The 25,563-nt window shown below is 38.0% G+C and overlaps 1 protein-coding gene across 1 annotated transcript in view; it reads left to right on the forward strand.

Moving 5' to 3' along the window:
* Positions 1-25,563, forward strand: part of TDRD7 (tudor domain containing 7) — an 82,621-nt gene that overhangs the window by 19,548 nt on the left and 37,510 nt on the right. The window contains exons 5-6 of the mRNA XM_004048322.5: positions 6,153-6,226; positions 8,570-8,787. Coding sequence (XP_004048370.1) covers positions 6,153-6,226; positions 8,570-8,787 — 292 coding nt within the window. The remainder of the gene's footprint in view (positions 1-6,152; positions 6,227-8,569; positions 8,788-25,563) is intronic.

A 25,563-nucleotide genomic window follows, 5' to 3' on the forward strand; every position in this document is an offset into this window, starting at 1 on the left:
ACTTGTGCCTTTTCAAAACAAATTTTGTTGTATTATATTCCTTTAAATCAGTGTTCAAAAATTCTGTTTTGTGAAAGATAATTTCCCCCCAGGAACTTTCCCCCAGATACTAGAATATTTATGAAGAATTAATTTTTTAAAAAAGTTAGGTAGAGTTGGTACTAATTTTTTATATTACAGAATTTTTAATAAAGTAACCCTAAATATTTTTATAATGGTATACATTTAATATTATTTATAATTATTATAATTTTTATAAGGTCTAGAAAATACATAGTTAAAACACAGATCTTGACCCAAAGCGCTAGTTGAATCCAGTATGTGACAGAGGTATTCTCTGTGTGTGCCTACATTTCAGCAATACATTTTGAATGATTTTTTTGGATGTGACCCTAAAAGGACGGGCAACAAAAGCAAAAATAGACAAATGGGATTACATCAAACTAAAAAGCTTCTGCACCACCGAGGAAACAGTCAACAGAGTGAAAAGACAAGCTATGGAATGGGAGAATATATTGCAAACCATATACCTGATAAGGGCTTAATATTCAAAATATAGAGAACTCAACTGAATAGCAAGAAAACAACCTAATTTTAAAAACGAGCAAAGGACCTGAACAGACATTTCTCAATAGAAGACATACAAATGATCAACAAGTATATGGAAAAATGCTCAACATCACGAATCATTAGGGAAATGCAAATTAAAACCACAATGAGATACCACCTCACACCCAATAGTATGTAGTATGGCTACTATCAAAACGCAGAAAATAACAAGTGCTGGTAAGGATGTGGAGAAAAGGGGAACCCCAATACACTGCTGGGGGAAATGTAGGTTAGTATAGCTATTATGGAAAACGGTATGGAGATTTCTCAAAAACTTAAAAAGAACTGTCAGCAATCCCACTACTAGATATACATTCAAAGGCTATGAAATCCGTATATCAGTTGAAGAGGTATCTGCACGCCCATGTTCATTGCAGCAGCATTCACAATAGCCAAGGCATGGAATCAGCTGAGGTATCCATTAATGAATGAATGGATAAAGAATATGCGTTGTATCTACTGAATGGAATACTTACTCTTCAGCCTTTATAAAGGAGGAAATCCTGTCATTTGCAACAACATGGATGAACCTGGGAGACATTATGTTAAGTGAAATAAGCTGGGTATAGAAAGAAACACCACATGATCTTATATGTGGAATCTAAAAAAGTCAAACTCATAGAAACAGTAAAATGGCAGTTGCCAAAGGCAGGGACGTGGGGTTAGGATGGGGGTTGTGGACGTACACAATTTCAGTTAGGAGAAATAGGTTCAATACATCTGTTGTATTTCATGGTGACTATAGTTAATGATATATTGTGTACTTGCAAATTGCTAAGAGTAGATTTTAAGTGTTCTTACCACAAAAAATAAGCATGTGAAGTAATGCATGTGTTAAGCAGCTTGATTTAGCCATTCCACAGTGTACACATATCAAAATATCACATCATATTGCATACCATAAATATATACAATTTTTACTTGTCAACTAAAAGCATGCAACTATAATAGGGCCCAGCAGTTGCGCTCCTGGACATTTATCTCAGAGAAATGAAAACTTATGTTTACACAAAAACCTGTCCACATATGTTCACTGTAACTTTATTTTTATTAGCCAAAAAATAGAAACAACCCAGACATCCTTTGGTAAGTGAATGGTTCAACAAACTGTACACAGAATATGTCTCCACAGTAAAAAGGAGTAATGAACTATTGATACACACAGCAACTCTGATGGATCTCAAGGGAATCATGCTGAGTGAAAGAAGCCAATCTCAAAAAGCGACATACTGTGTGATTTTATTTATATAACATTCTTGAAATTATAAAATTATAAAGATAGATAACAGATTAGTGGTTGCCATAGGTTAAGGATTTGGGTGATTTGAGGGATGGGTATGGCTATAAAGAGAGAGCAAGAGGAACCCTTGTAGCCATGGGACAGTTCTGTATGTTGATTGTACTGGTGGGCACGTGAATCTGTACGTGTGGTAAATTGCACAGAACTACACACACACATCCATATGCAACTGGAAATCTGAATAAGCTCTGAATTGTACTTTTGCCAATATTCTGGTTTTGATATGTACTATGCAAGATTTTACTATTAGGGGAAACAGTGAAGGACACATGGGACCTCTAAGTACACTTTTTGAAATTTCCCATGAATTTATAGGTATTTCAGAATAAAAAGTTTTCAAATTGACAGCAGGCCAGGCACCATGGCTCATGCCTGTAATTCCAACACTTTAGGAGGCTGATGCAGGAGGATCTCTTGAGACCAAGAGTACAAGAACAGCCTGGGCAACATGGTGAGACCTCATCTCTACTAAAAAAAAAAAAAAAATTACCTGGACATAGTGGTGTGCACCTGTAGTCTCAGCTGCTTGAGAGATTGAGGTGGGAAGATCACTTGAGCCTGAGAGTTCCAGGGTACAGTGAGTTATAATCACACCACTGCACTCAAGCCTGGGTGACAGGGTAAGACCCTGTCTCTTAAAAAAAAAAAGCCATATATTTTAATTAAAGACTGCTTGAGATGTTGTAAAACATTTTAATCAAGTCTTTTTTTAAGCACATAGTATTTGAAAGATACCTTTTAAGAGAAATCTAAATACTACCCAGTGGCAGATGTTATGGGTAACATTTCTAGTTATAAAATCAAAATATCAAAATGGAACAATAGCAAAAACATCTATATCTACTTATGAAATATTAATGTAGTAAAAAGCAGTTAAACCTGTTATGAAGGACACTTAAACTTTTTGAGGTCACCAAACCTCTTGAAAAGCTGATGAAAGCTGTACATGATCTTCCCAGAAAAATTCACACATGTACATTTACATATGCATACATAATCTCGTGCCAGTCAGTAGATTCATGAACCCCCAAAGCTCATTCTCAAGAGTTCCGGTTAAGAACTCATGCCTGCCTGTTAACAAATTGAAAAGTTCTAGAAAAATGGCATGGCTAGTTTCCTGTAGAATAAATTAGTAGAGATAAAGTGTGTGGGTAAGAGGGTATATATACTAAGGCTCCTATTAAATTGTGCTCTAAACAGATTATAATAATTTGTTTTCTTCTAGAAGAATATGAGAGTGATTATTTTCTTGTATGCCTGCCGATATTGGGCATCTGTTTTTTGCTTTGCTACTTTGAAAAGTGAAAAAAATCTATTTATGTTTTAATTTTTATTTCCTTGATTTTGATTCTTAAGGAAGTTACATTTTTGTCATATATTTATTAGCCCATTATAGGTCTTATGTGAATTACATGTCTTTGTCCTTTGTGTAATTTTTCTATTGGCTCTTTTCCTTCTTACATATAAAAGTGGTTTATAAATTAAATAAGTTGGCCCTTTGTAATATCTTGACAGTATTCCCTCAGTTTAATTATTGTATTTTTTGTATACAAAAACTATAAAATGTTGCATGCTTATAGCTATCAATCTTTTACTATGTGACTTCTGCTTTTAGGTATTATGTTTAGAAAAGCATTTCCACTCAATGTTATGTAATATGTCTTCTGTTTTCTTTTGTAATTGTTGTGGCTTCATTTTTTACGTTTTAGTCTTTAATTCATCCAGAATTTATTTTATTTTATAGTGTGAGAGTTGGAATCCTTTTTTATTGTTAGCCAGATGTCCTGTATCAGTCATTACACAATCCTTTCTTTCTCTGCTGGTTTGTAATTCTATCTTTACCAGTTCTAAAGCCTTATAAACATATGATTCAGTTCCTGGGCTTTCCATTCAGAATAATTGATTACCTCCCTATTCTGCAGTACCAGGCTATTCACATTATTATAACTTCATAATAAGTGCTAATAACCTTTACTCTCTGCTTCCTCCTCTATCTCCTAATTTGGTTTATTCCATTGTGTGCTTTTATTATACCTACTGCCCTTATCATAACACTTAGTAGACTTTGTTCTTAGATTTTGTCAATGCATTAATTATCTATTGCTGTGTTACAGATTACCCCAAAGTTATTAGCTTACAACAAGACACATTTTCTTACCTCATAGTTTCTGTGGGTCAGGAAGGAAGACACGGTCAAGCTGGGTCCTCTGTTTCAGGGTGTCTCATGAGGCTGCTGTCAAGGTGTCAGCCATGGCTGGGATCTTATCTGAAGGCTCAGTTAAAGATGAATCTGCTTTCAGTCCTACTCACGTGGTTATTGGCACAGTGTACTTCCTTCTGAGTTGTTCATTAGTCCCTAGGTGGCTATTGGCCAAAGGCCATCTTCAGTTTCTTGCCACATGGTTCTTCCCAACATGGCCATTTGCTTCATCAAAGCAACAAAGGAGAGATTATACTAGCAAAGTTGAAATTAGAATCTTTTGTAATCTAGTTATTTGTGATCCCTTCAGCCTTGAAGTCTTCTATTGATTAGAAGCAGGTTACTCAAGGGTAAGGGATTACACAAGGCTGTGAATACCTGGAGGGAAGAATCTTTGGGGTTATCTCAGCAGCTACTTACCACGGTCCGTTTCTCAACTATACTGTGTAGTCCCAGAGAATAGGGCATGTTTATCTTGCTGATCATTGACAGTTACTGTCTGACATAATGTCTGGCACATAGTATGTCTTAAATTTATTTATGAGCTATAAATATGTCTCTAATAAACAACATATGTTTAGATTTGGAAGGTTTTTTTCTGGACCAATCTAACTCTTTGTCTTTTAAGAGACAATATATTTTATTCTTAGTGTTATAAAACTGCTTAGACCTCTGTCATCTTATTTTATTATGTCTGTTTTTCATGCATCCTAGCAGTTTTCTTTGAAGAGCTTTCTTTTGCTATATACACTTTTTTCTTTCCTCTCCAGTAGACCTCTTGATGACTGAACCATAACAGTCCCTTCCATAGTTTCTGTATACTCACTCTTTGCTCATATCCCTCTACCTTCTACTGGAGCCTTCGATGCTTGTTTAAAGCAGGGGAAGCTTCCAGTTTACATGTTTTGGGCTGGTGTGCAGGAAGGAGTACTATCTCCCTACCAGTTCTGCAAAATAGGAGTTGGATATATTTTTGGCATCTTCTGCTATTACACAGATATATTAATATAGAAATAGGATGATCTTATAATTGCATATACCAAATAAGTTTTTATTGGTAGCCTAGAACCTAATCATTTCTTTTAGAATTAAAATTTTATAAGAAAATATGCTTCATTTCAAGGAATTGATCTAATTTTTAGACTGTTCCATACTATTCAAAAACTGGCAGCTATGTGTACCATGTCACTATCACTCACTATAGTCCCGTACCCACTGCTGGGCAGGTTGTAGTCATTTATTCATTCGGTCATGATTCATTCAGTCATTCTTACAATATTCATTTGCCTTGCATGTATCAAGCTCTGCCCCAGGCACTTGGGAACACAAACAATTAAGACACTTAGAGTCTAGTGTGGGAAACAGACATGAATATAAATGATGTGTGTGGGGTTTATTTATGTGTCTTCATATTTGGAAAAATCTTCCTACATATATCCAGTATAATTTATATAAAATTTATTTTTAGTGAGGGTATGAGGTAGGGATCTGTTTCTTTTTTTCAAATAGTTATTTGACCAGTCCCTCACCTGTCTGTTTTGAAATGCCACTTTCATCATGTACCAAGATATAATGCAAATTGCATGTTTCTAAGTTCTCTACCATTTTACTTATCTGTACAACTCATTTAAGTGTTGTAACTTCATAATGCATTTCAACATCTGGTGATGCAAGTCCTTCATTTTTTGGTTATATTCCAAAATGTTCTTTGTTTCCAACTGTTTATTTTTGCATGGTCTTCTTTATTCTGTTTTACCAGTTTCTTATAAGTGATTAATTGGAATTCTGACATCCAAGTTTTGAAAGAGGCTTTCAAAGACCTAGTTTAAATTTAGCTTTTAACATACTTTTCTCTGAGTGAGTATGAAACATGAAAGATGATGCCAGGTTTTATTTTTATTTTTTCTGATTTTAAATTATTTTAATGACTTGTTTTGCTGTTAAATGCCACTGAGACTTTAAATGAAAAGTGTAGTGTTTAAAACTTGGTATAGACTTTGTTATTTACATTTATTTTACTTTTTTTTTTTTTTAATATCTTAGGTTTAGCCCAAAGGCGTCCCTTCAGCCACCTTTGCAGATGCATCTCTCAAGAACCTCTACTAAGGAAATGAGTGGTATGTTTTCCAAACATTTTTGAGATACATATTGGCTTCTGGAGTCAAGAAACATATCTGGTGGTGGCTTTTGACATTTGCTCTCACCTTCTCCTGTTTGGAATATATCCTTCCTCCCCTTTTTCCTAATTTCTTTACATCATGAATCAAAGTGATCTTAAGAGAAAATGGTGCCTCCCAAAGATATCATTATCTAAACACTGACTTGAGGCCTTCCTCACCCCAGCCCTACTCTGTGTCACCTCCATGTGTGGCCTGCAGAGATGCTTGTGTCCCTTACTCTCTCACCTCTTAGGGAGTGCACCCCCGAGACTTCGGAGGCTGAGGCCTCACATAAAGGAAACATCTGCTGTAGATTAAAAGTGCATAAATATGGGACTTAAATTTATAAAAGAGTTTCAGATACTCCACCACTTAAAAGCTAGCACCCTAAACTGTGTGCAGTTACCACCAATCATCTAAATATGAATATAAATAATTCTTTGGGTAATAGAATCCAAGTGGGCTGTTAGGAAAACAATAGGAGACGTAGTATAAGTCAAAGAATCTGAAGGTTAGAAATGCAACAACTTGTTATCTTTTCTTCTCCAACCAATGTGTAAATCCCCTGCTCATAGACCCACCCAGGGAGACAGTGTTTTCGTATCAGTGCTTATAGTGTGTGAGATGTAAATGTGATTTTACATTATTTGCTGCTTTAAGTGTGATTCTTACTTAGTTGAAATGCTTTTTTTTTTTTTTATAAGAACACATCTCCAGTATTTCTTAATGGAAATTAATTGAACAATATGATTTTTGTTTACATGAATTACTTTTACATAGGCATTTTCTGAAACATGACTACATGGCAAAGTTGAATATCCTTTTAGAAGCTTAAATTAGTATAAACTACTTCTACAGAAACAAGACGACTTATTTCAGGAGGATTGCAGTTCACCTGGCAGAGCTGATAGGCACACATGTGTACACAACCTCTCCTACATGATGGACACCTCCATTACTACTTTAATTTGTTTAACAAAAGGTGCAGGGACTTAGATGGCCCCAGTGGCCCCACAGAGCAAGTGCATTTGCAGACACAACTGTGGGTCAGCTGCTGACACATTCTCATTATGGGAGGGTCTGGCCAGTTATGAGAAACTTAATCTTTTCCTCCTTCCCAGTCCTTTTATATCATTATTTGGGAAGAACTTAAATAAATTAGCTATACCCTTAATAGGAAATATATGTGGATATCCTGGAGCCTTCTCTTCTCTGTGCCAATCTAAGACTTAGCAAGGCCAGATCTTGCCCTTTGGTGGAAGAGCAGAGTCAGCGTCCAAGTGTCCTCAAGGAATAGCTCACTCTGGGCTTCCTGGCATTCTCAGAGGCAGCATCCCCAAATCAGACTGTCTCTACCTGCAAACTAAAAATTACTGAATCCCAGCAGAGATACTGTCTGCTTAAAATATGCATATATTTTGCATATAGATGGTAATATTTAATATACTCAGATCTGTATCTCAGTGAGGTTTCGTAGAGATTTGGAATAAATTTCATAGTTCTTAAAATTCCAGGACTGTCAGCTATAGTAAATACTCAGATTTCTTTATTTTCTGGGGATATTAACTCTCACATTCTAAGTTTTAAGTAAAAATGAAATGTAAAATAGCTATAAAGCCAAAACTTTATAAATATACACTTATGAAAGATAAATGATTGATATTGGGGAAATAAAAGTTATCTGTGGGTTCCAAACCTTTTATGTTTATAAACTGAGGCTAGGATGATGATGATTGTAGATGGATCAATTTTTTAACTTTTGTATATTGCTAAATTATTTGTTTTCCATTAATAAAGGTGAAAACTGATCATAATATTCAAACTCAGGCAATTTTTTATCTTCTACAAAACTAGTATAAGATCAAAAAGTTATTTGATCTGTTAAGGAATTATTCCTATGTTCTGTGGAATATAGCTTTAAATTCAGTATTGTCTGTAAACTAATATATAAAATGCAATCTTCCTCAGCAGGTAGAAAACGGTTGGTTAAATAATTTAATTATTCTTTACGTAGCAAGATCATCTTGATGTTTAAACTATGAAGCATCCTTGCAAAATAAAGGGACTAGGTTCCCTCTTTGGGTGTTTCTTGACCCACAAGAAACACTGCTGGTTATTTCAGGGTTAAAACTTAGAATGAGGTTGTCACAGTGCTGTTCTGCCTAATCCTGCTCCCTTCTAAGTCCTTTGGCTACCACAAGCCCACACTATAGCAAAACCTGAAGATGCAAATATTAGGTAATGGGGATAATCTAAAATGTTAAGCATTTTGGTTAATTCTATTATTTTTTTAATTTAAAGATAATTTAAATCAGACTGTTGAAAAACCCAATGTCACGCCTCCTGCCTCTTACACTTATAAAATGGATGAGGTTCAAAACCGCATAAAGGAAATACTAAACAAGCATAACAATGGCATTTGGATATCTAAGCTTCCACATTTTTACAAAGAGTTATATAAAGAAGACCTTAATCAAGGAATTTTACAACAGTTTGAACACTGGCCTCATATTTGCACGGTATGTTTTTCCTTATTCCTCCCTTCTGATACCTCCTCCCTGCCCAACTTTGAGATCTTGAGTTATTAGTCATATCACCTTTTATCCCTGGAAGACAAAGCACTTTACGTATGTTACCTCATTAATCTTTATCTCTTAAGATTAACATATGTCAGTTCTTATTTATAGAAGTATGTCAAAGTTGAAGGTTCTCCTGTGTTATAATTGCTATTTTTATATATTTTGTTTTATGTCATTTTTAAAATGCATTTAATATGTGATAATATGTAAACCATTTTATAATGATTGAACTGTTACCAGTAAACACTGATAGCTTTGCCATTTTAATAAATCTGAACTTATTGGGAAGAATTGTTTTATTAGCCTCAAATTTTATTTGCTCACTCTTGAGCATTTTTAAAGACTTTTAGCTGAGCAAATTTTAGTTATTTTGACTAATTATATAGAGAGTTCTTAATTTTTATTTTGAAATTAATAATAGTGTTTATATTATAATTTTTACAAGCTATCTTTAGAGAGAAAATTGGAAATTAGAAAAAAATTAAAAAATGATTTATCAATTTCCATTTCTATTCCTACTTCAGAGTCTGTGATTATAAGATTATGGATCAGCATAGTTTATTAAAGATCTTAGTTCAGCCAGAAATAGAGACAGCTGGATTCTTACACCAAAGTAACTAACTTTTAGATGTTTCTTAGTGTTTTTGCTTACATAAAATATATTTAAAATATAACTGTTTTAAATGGTCGCATTAACAGCTACTCGATGCTTCTAGGCTTGTAGAATTAAATATGCATGAGGATTATGTATGCTTTGGTAGAGGGCTTTTATTTCTTTAACATATATTTTGGCCCCTAAGCCTGTTGGGCAGTGTAGGGCATTCCCTCTTTATAAGCACCTGGCCTAAAGAAAGCATGTATTTTTTTTTTTTTCTTTTTTTGAGAAGAGTTTCACTCTTGTCACCCAGGCTGAGTGCAGTGGAACAATCTTGGCTTACTGCAACCTTCGCCTCCAGGGTTCAGTTGGTTCTCCTGCCTCAGCCTTCCGAGTAAATGGGGCTATGGGCGTTAGCCACTACGCCCAGCTAATATTTGTGTATTTAGTAGAGACAGGGTTTCACCATGTTGGCCAGGCTGGAGTCTCGAATTCCTGACCTCAGGTGATCCGCCCACCTCGGCCTCCCAAAGTGCTGGGATTACAGGCATGAGCCACCATGCCTGGCCGAAAACATGTGTTTTTGTAACTACTTTTTCCTCCACTTGAGTCTGTGGCTTCTTAGAGACTGGTGTCATTCAATCATTCATCCATCCCATTTGCTCATATACCATTCACTGTGCACTTGCATGTGCTAATTTTTGCCTTAGGTGTTCTAAGAACAAAGACGATGAAGACACTTGGAGTGTAGTGAGGGAAATAGGGAAAAAAATGATTAGGACAATGTGACGAATGTTAGAATATACAATCTAAGGTGGGAAAATAAGGAATGTTAAACTCTGGAAATATGGCTCTGTTTCCCTACTAATAAGCTCAAGAACAACTAATATTCGTAAGAATGTGACCTCTGATTTATGTGGAATACAGGGTTAGTTCTCCTAATGGAAATTCCCAGGGTTGCTTTTTCAGTTCAGTTCAGTTTTTTCCAGTTTTTTTCAGTTCAGCTTTTTCCATTTATACTCCATTCTGGGAAGAATTTTCCTCACTCGATGCAGGTTTAGTGACATTGAGGTATTCCCTTAGAAGTCTCATTAGGCTGTTCAGTTTGAAGGTTCAGGGCCTGTGGCCCCTTCTTGAAATGCATATGGCTCCTTTATGGTTTAAATCCATAGAACTTTATGAGTTCTTTTATTTCAGCTTTTATTTTAAATATAGGGGATACCTGTGCAGGTTTGTTACATGGGTATTTGCACACCGTAGAAAGTTTTCTGTAAAACTTAGAGCCTTTTTTTAATCATCAGGATACATATATAACTCATTTTTAAGCTCTGATAAAGAAGTCTTTAGAGTAAAAACTTTAAAAATATACTTCACTGGTTCTTAATGTAATGTGTTTCTAGTTTTTTTATATTCCATGATAATTACTAATATTTGTGTAGCTTTATTATGGCCTTTCTGGGAAATTTTAATCTTTGCTACTCTACATGCCTTCACAATTCTAGAATTTCTCTTGCTAGGATTGTAGATGAGAGAGTATATATCTCTTTGATTTAAAAACTTTTCCTAAAATGAATAGTTTTCTACTAAACCTCTGGTGCTAAAACAACTGACTGTTTTTTTGGTTGCTTTTTATAGCACTTGAATTCATCTTTTAATGCATTATTATATTCCGTCCAAGCAATGAGAGTCAGAAGCAGAAACACAATATAACTTTCCTATCTATATATTGTGTCTATTACCTTTGTTCAGATATAATCAGTACCAAGTATTAGGTTATAGTAATTTGCTTAGTGAAGTGGGATGCCAGAAAACACCAATCATATTGATGTCTACTGATAACCTTTCAAAACTGTTTAACCGCTGAATATTTTTCAGCAGACTGTTGTTAAACAGTTTTAGACAGTTAAACCATGGTTATTTTTAAACAGCTTTAAGCACTTACACAATGGTTATTTTCCCCCTTCTTATAACTTCTTCTTTTCACCTTGCTGCAAAGCAGAAACACTGATACCATGCCTAGGACAGATGTTACTACAAGCAAAATTAGATGGTCTCAAGGCAGTGCAAAAAGTTTAGGATAAGACAGAACTTGGTAATGGGTATCTCTCTATATGGCTTGTCTCTCTATATGGCTTGTCATGTAACTGAAGGAGAAATCTAAGTGCAGTGTATTTCTTTTTTTAAGAGTTTTTTCCTCCAACCAGATAAAATATTCTATATTAAAAGATTGAAAAATAAAGTTATAAGAGAAATAAAAATCACCCATCATTCTACAACCCAGAGATTACTACTTACAGGAATTCCATTTGAATATCAGAATGCACAGCATCAGCTTTAGGGACCAAATAGCAGCTTTGAAATTTTATCTTCAGGGAGGTTCTAATTAGTATGCTGTAAGCCACTTCACATGGATATTGGAAAACATTTTGATGCAGGCAGAAGGATGCTTTGAATCTGTTGTCCTTAACCTTTTGGGTCTGTCCAGTAGCAAAATGTGTACTGAGAATTTTCAAAGCTAGGGAGAACACAGAGTTATTCACAACAATGAGCCAGCTCCAAGGTATTCCTAGACAACTTGTGGGGGAAGTGGAAATTGTGCAGAAACTGTCTTGAAAAGGCAAAGATTCCAAGACAGTAAGCCTGCAGATCAAGGACACTGCACTCTAAGAGTTCCCATTGGGTCCTAGGAGTACAGCAACACCTCTTGGCTCTTCTAGAGCAGTAGTCTTGTTAATAGTGCTCTCGTTTAACTGTTGTATTTGACTGGTATTTATAAAATGCTTCCGTGTGCTAGCCACTGACCTGGGTGTTAGGGATAAAACAGTAAACAAGACAGACATGGTCCTTGCCCTTATGGAACTTTCTGTCCAATGGGGAAAATAAACATTGAACAAATAATGATAAGCCTGCAATGGTTATGAAGGAGAAGTACAGGATGCTGAGGGAATGTCTAAACAGGAGACTCTACATAGTCTGATGAGTCAAGTAAAGCTTCCAGAGGAGGTGGCTGTTAAACTAAAACCTGACAGATGGGTTAGTGTGAGTTAGGTAAAGAGGGAGGAGAAAAGCACCTCAGACAAAAGAAACAGATTGTGCCAAAGCCCTGAGATAGAAAAGCATGGTATTTTCAGGAAGCTGAAAGAAATTCAGTAAGAAGAGAGTTGCTCAGGAAGAAACTGAAGAGGCAAGCAGAGGCCAGGTCACTTCATTAAGGAGTCATCATTTGGTGGAAACACAGCAGGTCTCAGCCTTGAGGTCACCCAGGATCCATGGCCTCTGGCTGACTTTGATTTCTAGAAAAATTACAAATCTTGGTCAGGCACATTGGCTTATGCCTGTAATCTCAGCACTTTAGGAGGTCAAGGCAGGAGAATTGCTTGAGGTGAGGAATTTGAGACCAGCCTGGGCAACATAACAAGGCTCTGTCTCTACAAAAAATAAATTTAAAAAAATTAGCTGGGCATGGTGATGCATGCTTGTAGTTCCATCTGCTCAGGAGGCTGAGGTGGGAGGATTGTTTGATCCCAGAAATTCAAGGTTGCAGAGCTATGATGGCACCACTGCACTCCAGCCTGGGTGACAGCATGAGACCTGTCTTAAATTCCAAATCCTGCAACAATGACTGCTAAACACCAGAGATTTTATTGAAAATTTCTACTCTCTGAAACGGATAAAGAAACCTCTCCATTCTTACAGTAGCCAGAATATCTGTCTCCCATGTCTTGCCTGAAGCTGTTAGAGAGCTGAGGGGCTCATTGGTGGGCAGAACTAGATGCACTCAGCTAAGGAGAATTTCTGTCAGTAGCCCCAAGACCTACTGGTAGGCAACCAGCAGGTAGCTGGGAAACATTCTATGTTGGGCTGGAGGCACACCAAGCCTTAATTATAAAACATAACATTTTGTGAATGACAAAATTATAGAACATAAAATGTTGTGAATGAGGAAAAACTGCCTAATTACACTAATTATTCATAGCTTCTACAAGGATGTTTTACTGTTAATCTGGTTTTATTATATATCATTTTCCTATTCATTAGAAATCACTGAGCTTTAAGTTGTTTCATATCTAATCCTGCAGACTCTTAAAAATTCTTAAAATTCTGAGTTGCATCAGTATAGCAGTTTCTCTAATATCAAAGGAGGCAAGAGTTTCTGTCACTTACATAGAGATGTTTTTATATTTGGGGATGTTCAGGAATCTAACTTAATTTTAATTATGGTAATTAATTGTATGAGATAATAAAGCACCTTTTAGCCCATGTAAAATGAATTGCCTTTTTAAAAAGCCTGGAACTTCTGGGGTAAAAACAAAACAACTTGGATTTCTAAGGAAATGGAACATAAACAGCAATCGATATCCTCAGGCTTAATGGTATTGAATATACTCTATATATTGAATATATTCTAAATAGCAATGCCAGCAGAAGCAGAAGTGAAGAGGTAAACTGAAGACTTGGAAGTATAATCATAATATTTTTTAAATGGAATCTAACTTATTTTCCATTTTTTCACCAGTGAAAAGAAATATATAATGAACACATGATTGGAACAATTTTTAAATTTAAATTCGGTGAACATCTGAGTAGAAAAAAGATAAAATAGCACTGTTGTGAAATCAGAATAGCGAAGTTGAGGAATAATGAGAAGTTGCTGTTCTGGAACTTGAAACAGAAACTACCCATAAGGCCCCATAGTACACTAGAAGGAGTTTGGGCTTTGAGGTAGATTTTTACCTTATCATTTCTTAGCTGTATACCTTTCAGCATACAGACCATCCTCTCAGTGCCACAATCTACTCTAAAATGTCACTAATTCTACCCATGTCATAGGGTGGTTGTGAGAATTAGATAAAATATATAAAGCAGCTATTAATGTGGTATCAGAAACATAATAGGTGTTTAGTAAAAGACAACTGCTGTTAATTTTTGAGAGGCACCCCAGCCTAAAGCAGGCCAAAACCCACTGCTCAACCAGGGACATGCCCAGCAAGCTCTACAAAGAAACTGAATACAAACAGAGGAAAAGCTAAAGAGGGAAAAACAAAACTTTAACTTGAAAAGAAATAAAGAGCAGTGGAGGAAATGAAGTCAAAATAAACTCCAAGCCAAAGAGAGTTCCTGACGTTTTAACAATCCATGAATGGATCCCAGTCCCCCTACCCTCCCTGCACCTGCCCCAACTCCTGCCAAAGGTAATGAGAGCAAGGAATAATGAGAGCAAGGAATGTGTCCAGTGCACATTGAAAGCCACAGCTACTGGCCAAAAGCAATTCCAAAAAGCTCTGCACATGTTCAACTAGGAGAAGACTCCATTATCTTCCTGAAGGAACATGAGCAAGAGGCCTAACCTCAGGCCATGCTAAAGGAAAATGACTTGAAGTTTATCCTAATATAAATAATTGCAATGTGTGTCTAAAGACAGCATTGGTGAAAGGTCTTTCCTAGTTAAAGGGGTGGGAGTAAGCGGAAGTGTTGACCTTGAAGTACATAGAGTCTATTAAATGACTCATCTAAGATGGCAGAGAAGAGTTTCTCTGAGTAGATGGTTTGTCAACAGTCAAGGGTTACCCTCTACAAGGATCTTTTTACTTTTACCTTTGATTAAGTCTCTGTGGAATATGCTACAAAACCTTAACTTTCTCAAAGAGAATTGACTGATAAACTGTAACCATTTCTGAATATCTTGGGCTTATCATCACTAGCCTCAGTACATTCTGGCAGAGATGGCTGTGGTTGTAGGTGATATGGAACGGTGGATTGGATGGGTTTAGCTCCTGCATACAGGGTACACCACGCCGGCTGCCCTTGCATGTTTCATATCTGTCCTGATCAGTGCATCTGCATTGTGACATAGTGATGCCATTGGGGACCATTTCCCTATCTCTTTCTCAGTTGTCTGACTTTTCCAGCACTCGTCAGCTTTAGCATAAAAAGGCCACCTCTTAAGGAAGTCATCAGCTGGTCAACCTTTCTGTGAACTGGCTAATCGTAGGGTGCAAGCTTCTGGTCAGTGACTTCGATGTTTTAGTTGTTGCTAGGCACTCAGGGATCTTTTATTCACTACTGAAGTCAAGTTTTAAAATGGGATTATTTTTTGCTTTGTTTTTCTTTGTTGTTTTTGTTTGTTTTGAGCTCATAACCATTCTTAATGCTTGCAGTGCTAGAAAGTAGGTCTCTAGGTAAATGTGATTTTGCTGTACTGTCTCAGGTTTGTATTGGGTGGTGACCATATAAAATGAAATTTAGAACTTAATTTAAAGCTTCAGCAAAAATGACTACTACCCTGTGGAAACAAAACTGTGCCCATATAAATGCTTTGGAAAGCTTGATTTAACTGGACAATACCAATTCTGTTATAGAACCCTAAAGAATATTCTAATTTCAGAAGAAAGAGTAAGCTTACCTCAGAGGCCCATGCTAAAGAATTAGCAGGTAAGCCTTCATAGACTCAAAGGAGTTTGGCTTCAAGAACTTTTAAGTTTACAGCACAGGTAAAACTAGAAAGAAAGAAGTAAAGACCCTTAGAGTTAAGGAGAAGCAAGTTTCTAGGCATGTAGGATGAAGACTTCTATTTGTCTGAACAAACAGACTCCTGAGGAAATTCATATTTTAAGTTTATGGGCCTGTTTCGGAAAAAATACTCAAACTATGTTTTTCCTCTGCTGTCACACCACAACAGTCAACACAGAAGGCTTCTGTGACCAAATGTGGGCGTTTTCCCCAGAAACCAAGCAGCGGACACCAGCTGGGTGCCCTCTAATTTAATACTAACACTATCTACCTGGAGATAGCATCAGATCCCACAGGGTGAAAGCTCAATCCCCAAAATTGCTGCTCCTCTACATATACACTAGTTGCGCAGATCCAGGCCTCCAGAACTTCTGACTGACCAGCTTCAAATTGGGGTTCCCAAAACCTCCTCTTTGGGTTTGATTAATTTGCTGGAGTGGCTCGCAGAACTCAGGCAAACTGTTATATTTACTGATTTATTACAAAGGATATTACAGAGGATACAGATGAAGAAATGCATAAATGGGGGAAGCAGCATGGAGTCTCTGTGCCCTCCCTGGGCCTGCCACCCTCCAGGCAGCCCTCCAAACCTGTCATCTTGGGGTTTTATGGAGGCTTCATTATGCAGGCCTCTTGATTAAACCATTGACCATTGGTGATCAGCTTGACCTTCAGTGCCTCTTCCCTCCCGGCAGTTGAATGGTGGGGCCAAAAGTTTCAACCCTCTAATCCTGCCTTGGACTTTCTGGTAAGCAGCCCTACCCTGAAGCGCTCAGTCAGTATTAGCATAGAAAAAGATAAGCTCTTTGGAGATTCCAAGGATTTTAGGAATTGTATTTAGGAAACTGGGAAGGAAGACCAAATATATATTTCACGGTATCACAGCCTCACATCTGCCAAGCCTAGTATTTCTGCTCCAAACTTACAGAAATCCAGAGGGGTGTGAGGGAAGTGTCTCATTCAAATTGTGATTCCAACTGTGGCAGAAATCAAGCTGATTATCATGAACTTACGGGAATAGAAAGTTTAAGGCGTATTAGGTACAGCATCTTCTGATGATCAGCAAAGGAAGGGGCTTGACTCCATGGTGTAGGGAGTTCATCTTTTATGTTACCTGTCTCTCCTGCTGGAGGTGGGAGTGGGAGTGTACACATGGCACGTGAAGTTACAAGTCATGCTAGTTCCCAGTCGTTGGACTGATGGATTTTTTGGGTGGACATTCAGAACGAAAGAAAAAATTACAGAGCCACAAAACAAAGAAAACATGAAGGACAAGGATAGGAGTATTGTCCTGAGTCTTCTCCCACAGTAGAGGAGGCCTTCTGACTCCCTCTTCAGGTATATGCCTGAATCAAGTGGGCTAAAGGAACTAGATGCCATAAAAGTTCCCTTTTGAGAGATCTACCTGAAGTGGTTAGCAGTTGATTATCACACTAAGGAAATAATAAAAGCCATGTTTCAAGTAGATGTTGGCTTGCCTTGGTCATTTGTGAAGACCATAAGATGGCTGTTCTGTCTTGGGAAATGAGGCAGGAGATTAACATGTAAATCTTTTCAGATGCACCAGAGCCCAGTAAAGAATGGACACCACACTGTTAACTCACATTATAGCAATTATTTATCTTTAGCAAGGTTCTTGTGGGATACATATAGTAGTAGGTCTCTTTCCTAAACCCATTTGCCAGAAAATTAAAAAGAGGTGGCACTTTTTGTAGATGACAGATGGTGATCACAGTAGAATGCCCAGGAAAAGCAAATTTCTATTCATATGAAAATTTAGAGAGTTTGAGCTGGGTGATATTGTAAAATATATATTTGGCCTTCTCCATTCTCTGGCATACAATTCCTAAAATCCAAAGTGACTCTCCAAAGTTAGGTCTTTTTTTTTTTTTTTTTTTTTTAAACTAATGACTGATGACTGGCAACCCCTAGTAGCTTTAGGATGGGGCTGGTCACCAGAAAGACCAACTCATGATTAGAGGGTTGGGACTTTCAGCCCCAACCAACCTCTGGGGAAGGTAGAGGGCCTAAAGATTAGGTTGATCGCCAGTGGCCAGTGACTTAACCATCATGCCTGCGGAATGATGCCTCCATAAAAACCCAAAGCAGGAAGAGCTTCCAGATAGCCAAACATATGGAGCTTCCTGTAGGGTAGCAGAGAGGGCATGGAAGCTCCACACTCCTTCCGGCATACCTCACACTAAGCATCTCTTCATTGGTATTTTTTTGTAATATCCTTTAATTTATACATATATCTGCCATACACACACACACGTGTATTTTTTTAGAGACAGGTTTTGCTCTGTCCCTTAGGCTGGAGTGCAGTGCCACCATCATAACTCACTGCAGCCTGGACATCCTGGGCTCAAGCAGTCCTCCCACCCCAGCCTTCCAAAGTGCTGGGATTATAGATGCACACTATCACATCCAGCTAATTTTTAAAATTTTTTTGTTGAGATTCTCACTATGTTGCCCCGGCTGGTCTTCAACTATTAGTCTGAAGTGAGTGATCCTCCTGCCCCAGGCTCCCAAAGTGCTGGGATTATAAGCGTGTGCTGCTGCACCCAGCCATATCCTTCATAGTAAACCAGTAAACATGTTTCCCTGATTTCTGTGAGCCACTGTAGCGAATTAAAACTAAAGAGAGGGTCTCGGGAACCCCAGCTTGATCCAGGTGGTCAGAAGTTCCAGAGCCGCAGGCTTGTAACTGGTGTCTGAAGAGGAGACAGTCTTGTGGGACTGAGCCCTCAACCTGTGGGATCTGATGCTGTCTCCAGGTAGATAGTGTCAGAATTGAATTGGTGGAATTCAGCTGATATCCAATGCAGAATTAATTGATTGACTGAAGTGGGGAGACCCCCCCACTCATTTGGTCACACAAGTCTTCTGTGTTGATGATTGTTGTTGAATGAAAAAATAGGAAAAACTTGTTTGTGTTTTCCATACTCATAACTGAAAAATAATTATATTTGCTTTAAATTATATTTTTTAACTTTAAAAGGAGTTTCATGAATTGTTGCCTTTGAATTGAGAAACCCCTCAGCTGGCCTGGCATGGCAGCTCATGCTTGTAATCCCAACTCCTTAGAAGGCTGAAGCAGGAGGATCACTTGAGCCCAGGAGGTGGAGGCTGCAGTGAGTCGAGATTGCGCCACTGCACTCTAGCCTGGGCAACAGAACAAGTCCCAGCCTTAACAAAAAGAGAGAGAGAAAAAGAAAAGAAACCCCAAAGATTGGAATGAAGTATGTGGACCAGGTATTTTTTCCATATCACTAAATTTATCTGTGAATATTTGCCTAAAGTGTTGAAGGATATCTGAATCAACTCCAGGTAGAGTCAGGTTCGGTGCCTTGTTAGGCCTATGTTTAATCTTAGTAAATGCTTATTTGAATGTGTAGAAGCCAAATCATTGGAGAACAAGTGAAATGTAGGCACATAACTAACTGTTTTGAGATAAAAGAATAAACCATTAAAGACTGGAAAGTGCTTACAATTCAAGGAACTAGTCATTAGAGTGGGATATGGTTATCTATTTTAAACAATAAAAATAATATAAAACTGCTGAGGGAAAAAATCTGTCTTCTAATTCAGATGATTATTTGGCTATGGTTTGTACTTTGGGTAAATTCAGGCTTATTGGTCAAAAATTCACTTTATAGGCTGACTGGCAAAGTTTGACTTAAATGCTGCAGACACAGCCCTGGAAGCTTAGTACCTCCAGATGATCTTTAAGTATTCTTCTGGAATAAAAGCCAGAAAAAAATGGGAATTCTGCTCTTGCCCTGGACCAACTCAAGTGGACATAATGTCCCTAACTTCAGTTAAGACAGCAGTTCCTATTTGGAAGAACTTGTGCTGGTCATGTCAGAGGTCATTGTTAGAGGTTTGATAGGTATGTTATTAGGTAATTGGCACTAATCACATCTAAGGCACAGATGGAATGGCAGTCTGGGGACTGGGAGAGGGGAGACTAAGCAATGAAGCATCCCAGATTCTCAGTACACTCCTTGGAAAGAAAAAGATAATAAAGCCGAAGAACCCTCTTACCTTCTTCTGGGTTAGAAAAAGCTATGTGGACAGCGGGGGGATGGGGCTTAGGAAGTTATTTTAGATAAGATGGGTTATCGTCCACTGAAAGTAGTTTCTACCACCCACTTCAGAGAAAGTATTGAGATTGGTATGTGAAAACTGAAGAAAAGTTTTAAGGTGGGCTTTACAGGCTCATCTGGGTTTGGCTGCAGAGAACCACCACATCTAAATCTAAAATTAGTCAAGTGCTGCATAACAACATTTTGGTCCATGATGGACTGTGTGTATACACAATGGTGGTCCCATAAGATTATAATGGAGCTGGGGGCGGGGGACAAGATAGCTGACTAGAAGCAGCGGCTTTTGGAGGCTCCCATCGAAAAAAAACGTAGTAAGTGTGTGAATCCTTCATTGGCAACCCAGGGTATCCAGGTTCTCTCATCAAAGTAGAGTAGAAGGCTGGCATGACTCACAGAGAGAAGGAAGAACAGTATGGTACGGCGGCCCACCTGAGAGCCACATGGGGAAGGGGAACCCTTTTCCCCCAGCCAAGGGAGGCAGTGAGTGAGCAACCCATCAGTGTGCTATGTTCAGGAGACCCATCTTACATGCAAAGACACACACAGGCTCAAAATAAAGGGATGGAGGAAAATTTACCAAGCAAATGGAAAGCAAAAAAATAAAAAAGCAGGTGTTGCAATCCTAGTCTCTGACAAAACAGACTTTAAACCAACAAAGATAAAAAAAGACAAAGAAGGGCATTACATAATAGTAAAGGGAACAATTCAACAAGAAGAGCTGACTATTCTAAATATATATGCACCCAATACAAGAGCCCGCAGATTCATGAAACAAGTTCTTAGACACCTACAAAGAGACTTAGACTCCCACAGAATAGTAGTGGGAGACTTTAACACCCCGCTGTCAATGTTAGACCAACAAGACAGAAAATTAACAATGATATTCAGGACTTGAACTCAGCTCTGGATCAAGTGGACCTAATAGACATTTACAGAACTCTCTACCCCAAATCAACAGAATATACATTCTTCACAGCACCACATGGCACTTATTCTGAAATTGACCACATATTTGGAAGTAAAATGCTCCTCAGCAAATGCAAAAGAACTGAAATTATAAAAAACAGTCTCGGCTGGGTGTGATGGCTCACGCCTGTAATCCCAGCACTTTGGGAGGCTGAGGTGGGTGGATCACGAGGTCAGGAGATTGAGACCATCCTGACTAACATGGTGAAACCCCATCTCTACTAAAAATACAAAAAATTAGCCGGGTGTGGTGGCAGGCACCTGTAGTCCCAGCTACTCAGGAGGCTGAGGGAGGAAAAATGGCATGCACCAGGGAGGCAGAGCTTGCAGTGAGCCGAGATCGTGCCACTGCACTCCAGCCTGGGGGACAGAGCAAGACTCCGTCACAATAAAAGAGAGAACGCAGTGCAATTAGATTAGAATTCAGGATTAAGAAACTCACTTAAAACCACACAATTTCATGGAAATTGAACAACCTGCTCCTGAATGACTCCTGGGTAAATAATGAAATTAAGACAGAAATCAAGAAGTTCTTTGAAACCAATAAGAACAAAGAGACAATGTACCAGAATCTCTGAGACACAGCTAATGCAGTGTTAAGAGGGAAATGTATAGTCTAAATGCCCACATCAGAAAACTAGAAAGATCTCAAATCGACACCCTAACATCACAAAAGAGCTAGAAAAGCAAGAGCAAACTAATTCAAAAGCTTGCAGAAGACAAGAAATAACTAAGATCAGAGAAGAATTGAAGGACATGGAGACAGGAAAAACCCTCCAAAAAGTCGACGAATCCAAGAGCAGTTTTTCTTTTTGAAGATTAACGAAATAGACCTCTAGCTAGACTAATAAGAAGAGAGAGAAGAATCAGATAGACACAATAAAAAACGATAAAGGGGATATCACCACTGACCCCACAGAAATACAGACTACCATCAGAGAATAGTATAAACAGCTCTACACAAATAAACTAGAAAATCTAGAAGAAATGAATAAATTCCTGGATGCATACACCCTACCAAGACTAAACCAGGAAGAAATCGAATCCCTGAGTAGACCAATAACAAGCTCTGAAATTGAGGTAGTAATTAATAGCCTACCAACCAAAAAAAGCCCGGGCCCAGGTGGATTCACAGCTGAATTCTACCAGAAATACAAGAGTAACTGGTACCCTTCCTTCTGAAACTATTCCAAACAATTGAAAAGGAGGAACTTTGCCCTAACTCATTTTATGAAGCCAGCATCATCCTGATACCAAAACTAGGAAGAGATGCACAACAACAAAAAAACTTCAGGCCAATATCCCTGATGAACATCAATGTGAAAATCCTCAAGAAAATACTGACAAACTGAATCCAGCAACACATCAAAAAACTTATCCACCATGATCAAGTCGGCTTCATCCCTGGGATGCAAGCCTGGTTCAACATATGTAAATCAGTAAATATAATCCATCACATAAACAGAACCAAAGACAAAAACCACATGATTATCTCAATAGATGCAGAAAAGGCCTTTGATAAAATTCAGTATCCCTCCATGTTAAAAACTCTGAATAAACTACGTATTGATGGAACATACCTCAAAATACGAAGAGTTATTCATGACAAACCACAGCCAATATCATTTGAATGTGCACATTTTGAATGTGCAAAAGCTGGAAGCATTCTCTTTGAAAACTGGTACAAGATGAGGATGCCCTCTCTCACCACTCCTATTCTACATAGTGTTGGAAGTTCTGGCCAGGGCAATCAGGCAAAGGAAAGAAATAAAGGGTATTCAAATAGGAAGAGAGGGAGCCAAGTTGTCTCTGTTTGCAGACGACATGATTTTATATTTAGAAAACCCCATTATCTCAGCCCAAAAACTTCTTGAACTGATAAGCAACTTCAGCAAAGTCTTAGGATACAAAACCAACATGCAAAAATCATAAACATTTCTTTACACCAACAATAGGCAAGCAGAGAGCCAAATCATGAATGAACTCCCATTGGCGATCGCTACAAAGAGAATAAAATACCTAGGAACACAGCTAACAAAGGACATGAAGGACCTCTTAAAAGACAACTACAAACCACTGCTCAAGGAAATAAGAGAGGACACAAACAAATGGAAAAATATTCCATCCTCATGGATAGGAAGAATCAATATCATGAAAATGGCCATACTGCCCAAAGTGATTTATAGATTAAATGCTATTCTCATCAAACTACCATTGACATTCTTCACAGAATTAGAAAAAAATATGTTAAATTTCATATGGAATCAAAGAAGAGCCCATATAGCCAAGACAATCCTAGCAAAAAGAGCAGAGCTGGAGGCATCACACTATCTGACTTCAGACTATACTACAAGGCTACAGAAACCAAAACAAGTTGGTACTGGTACCAAAGCAGACATATAGACCAATGGAGCAGAACAGAGACCTCAGAAATAACACCAGACATCTACAACCATCTGATCTTCAACAAACCTGACAAAAGCAATGGGGAAAGGATCTCCTATTCAGTAAATGATGCTGGGAAAACTGGCTAGCCATATTCAGAAAACTGAAACTGGACCCCTTCCTTACACCTTATACAAAAAATAACTTAGGATGAATTAAAGACTTAAATGTAAAACCCCAAACCATAAAAACCCTAGAAGAAAACCTATGCAACACCATTCAGGACATAGGCCTGGGCAAAAACTTCATGACAAAAACACCAAAAGCAATTGCAACAAAAGCCAAAATTCACAAATGGTGTTAAACTAAAGTGCTTCTGCACAGCAAAAGAAGCTATCATCAGAGTGAACAGGCAACCTACAGAATGGGAGAAAATTTTTGCAAACTACCCGTCTGACAAAGGTCTAATAATTATCTAAAATTTACAAGGAACTTAAACATATGTACAAGAAAAAAACAACCCCATCAAAAAGTGGGCAAAGGGTATGAACAGACACTTCTCAAAAGAAGACATTTACACAGCCAACAAACATGAAAAAAAGCTCAACATCACTGATCATCAGAGAAATGTTAATCAAAACCAACCACAATGAGATACCATCTCATGCCAGGCAGAATGGCAATTATTAAAAAGTGAGGAAACAGTGTTGGTGAGGCTGTGGATAAATAGGAACACTTTTACACTGTTGGTGGGAATGTAAATTAGTTCAACTGTTGTGGAAGACAGTATGGCGGCAATTCCTCAAGGATCTAGAATCAGAAATACATTTGACCCAGCAATTCCATTACTGGGTATGTACCCAAAAGGAATATAAATCATTCTACTATAAAGACACACACACACACAAATATATATATACATTTTTTTGAGACAGAGTCTCAAACTGTCACCTGGGCTGGCGTGCAATGGCATGATCTTGGCTCACTGCAACCTCCGCCTCCCGGGTTCAAGTGATTCTCTTGCATCAGCCTCCCAAGTAGTTGGGATTACAGGCACCTGCCACCACACCCAGCTAATATTTTGCATTTTTAGTAGAGACAGGATTTCACTATGTTGGCCAGGCTGGTCTCGAACTCCTGACCTCATGATCTGCCCGCCTTGGCCTCCCAAAGTGCTGGGATTACAGGTGTGAGCCACTGCACCCGGCCACACACGTATGTTTATTGCAGTGCTATTTACAATAGCAAAGACACGGAACCAACCAAAATGCCCATCAGTGATAGACTAGATAAAGAAAATGTGGTGTGTACACACTATGGAATACCATGCAGCCATAGAAAGGAATGAGATCATCTCCTTGCGGGGACATGGATGAAACCGGAAGCCATTATCCTTAGCAAACTAACACAGGAATGGAAAACCAAACGCCACATGTTCTCACTCCTAAGTGGGAGTTGAACATTGAGAATACATGGATACAGAGAGGGGAACAACACTTACCAGGGCCTATTAGGGGGTTATTAGGGGCCTATTAGGGTGGTTGAGGGGAGGGAACTTAGAGGGCAGGTCGATAGGTGTAGCAAACCACTATGGCACGTGTATACCTATGTAACAAACCTGCACATTCTGCACATGTATCCCATTTTTTTTAGAAGGAAAAAAGATTATAATGAACCTGTATAATGGAGTAGGCTATACCATCTAGGTTTGTATAAGTACACACTATGATATTTGCACAACAGATGACACGTTTCTGAGAATGTATTCCCATCGTTAAGTGATGCATGACTGACTACACTAATTGGGATTCTATATCACAAGTTAATCATTCACTTATAATGCTGTTTTCCTTATCCATTGGCTCCGAAAGTGTGCGTTTCAAACCTCTGGATACCTAATCTGTATTCTTGTATCTTATTGAGTGTCATAAAGCACAGCAAAGATTGGCATTTTAAGATTTCAGATTTTAAAACATGGGTCTCTAGAGAAGTAGACTAACCATCAAGAGAAAGATGAGGAATGCTCCAACTATTTGTGTCCCTATGGCTTAAAATAAGGGACATAAACTGTGCCAATCATATAACATGCCATTTAGAGGGATCACAGAGTGCCAGCAGGAGACCATGACAGATTACAGGAGGTGCCATTAG

The sequence above is a fragment of the Gorilla gorilla genome, chromosome 13 (genome assembly GCF_029281585.2).
Source record: "Gorilla gorilla gorilla isolate KB3781 chromosome 13, NHGRI_mGorGor1-v2.1_pri, whole genome shotgun sequence".
In the NCBI taxonomy this organism is placed as follows: domain Eukaryota; kingdom Metazoa; phylum Chordata; class Mammalia; order Primates; family Hominidae; genus Gorilla; species Gorilla gorilla.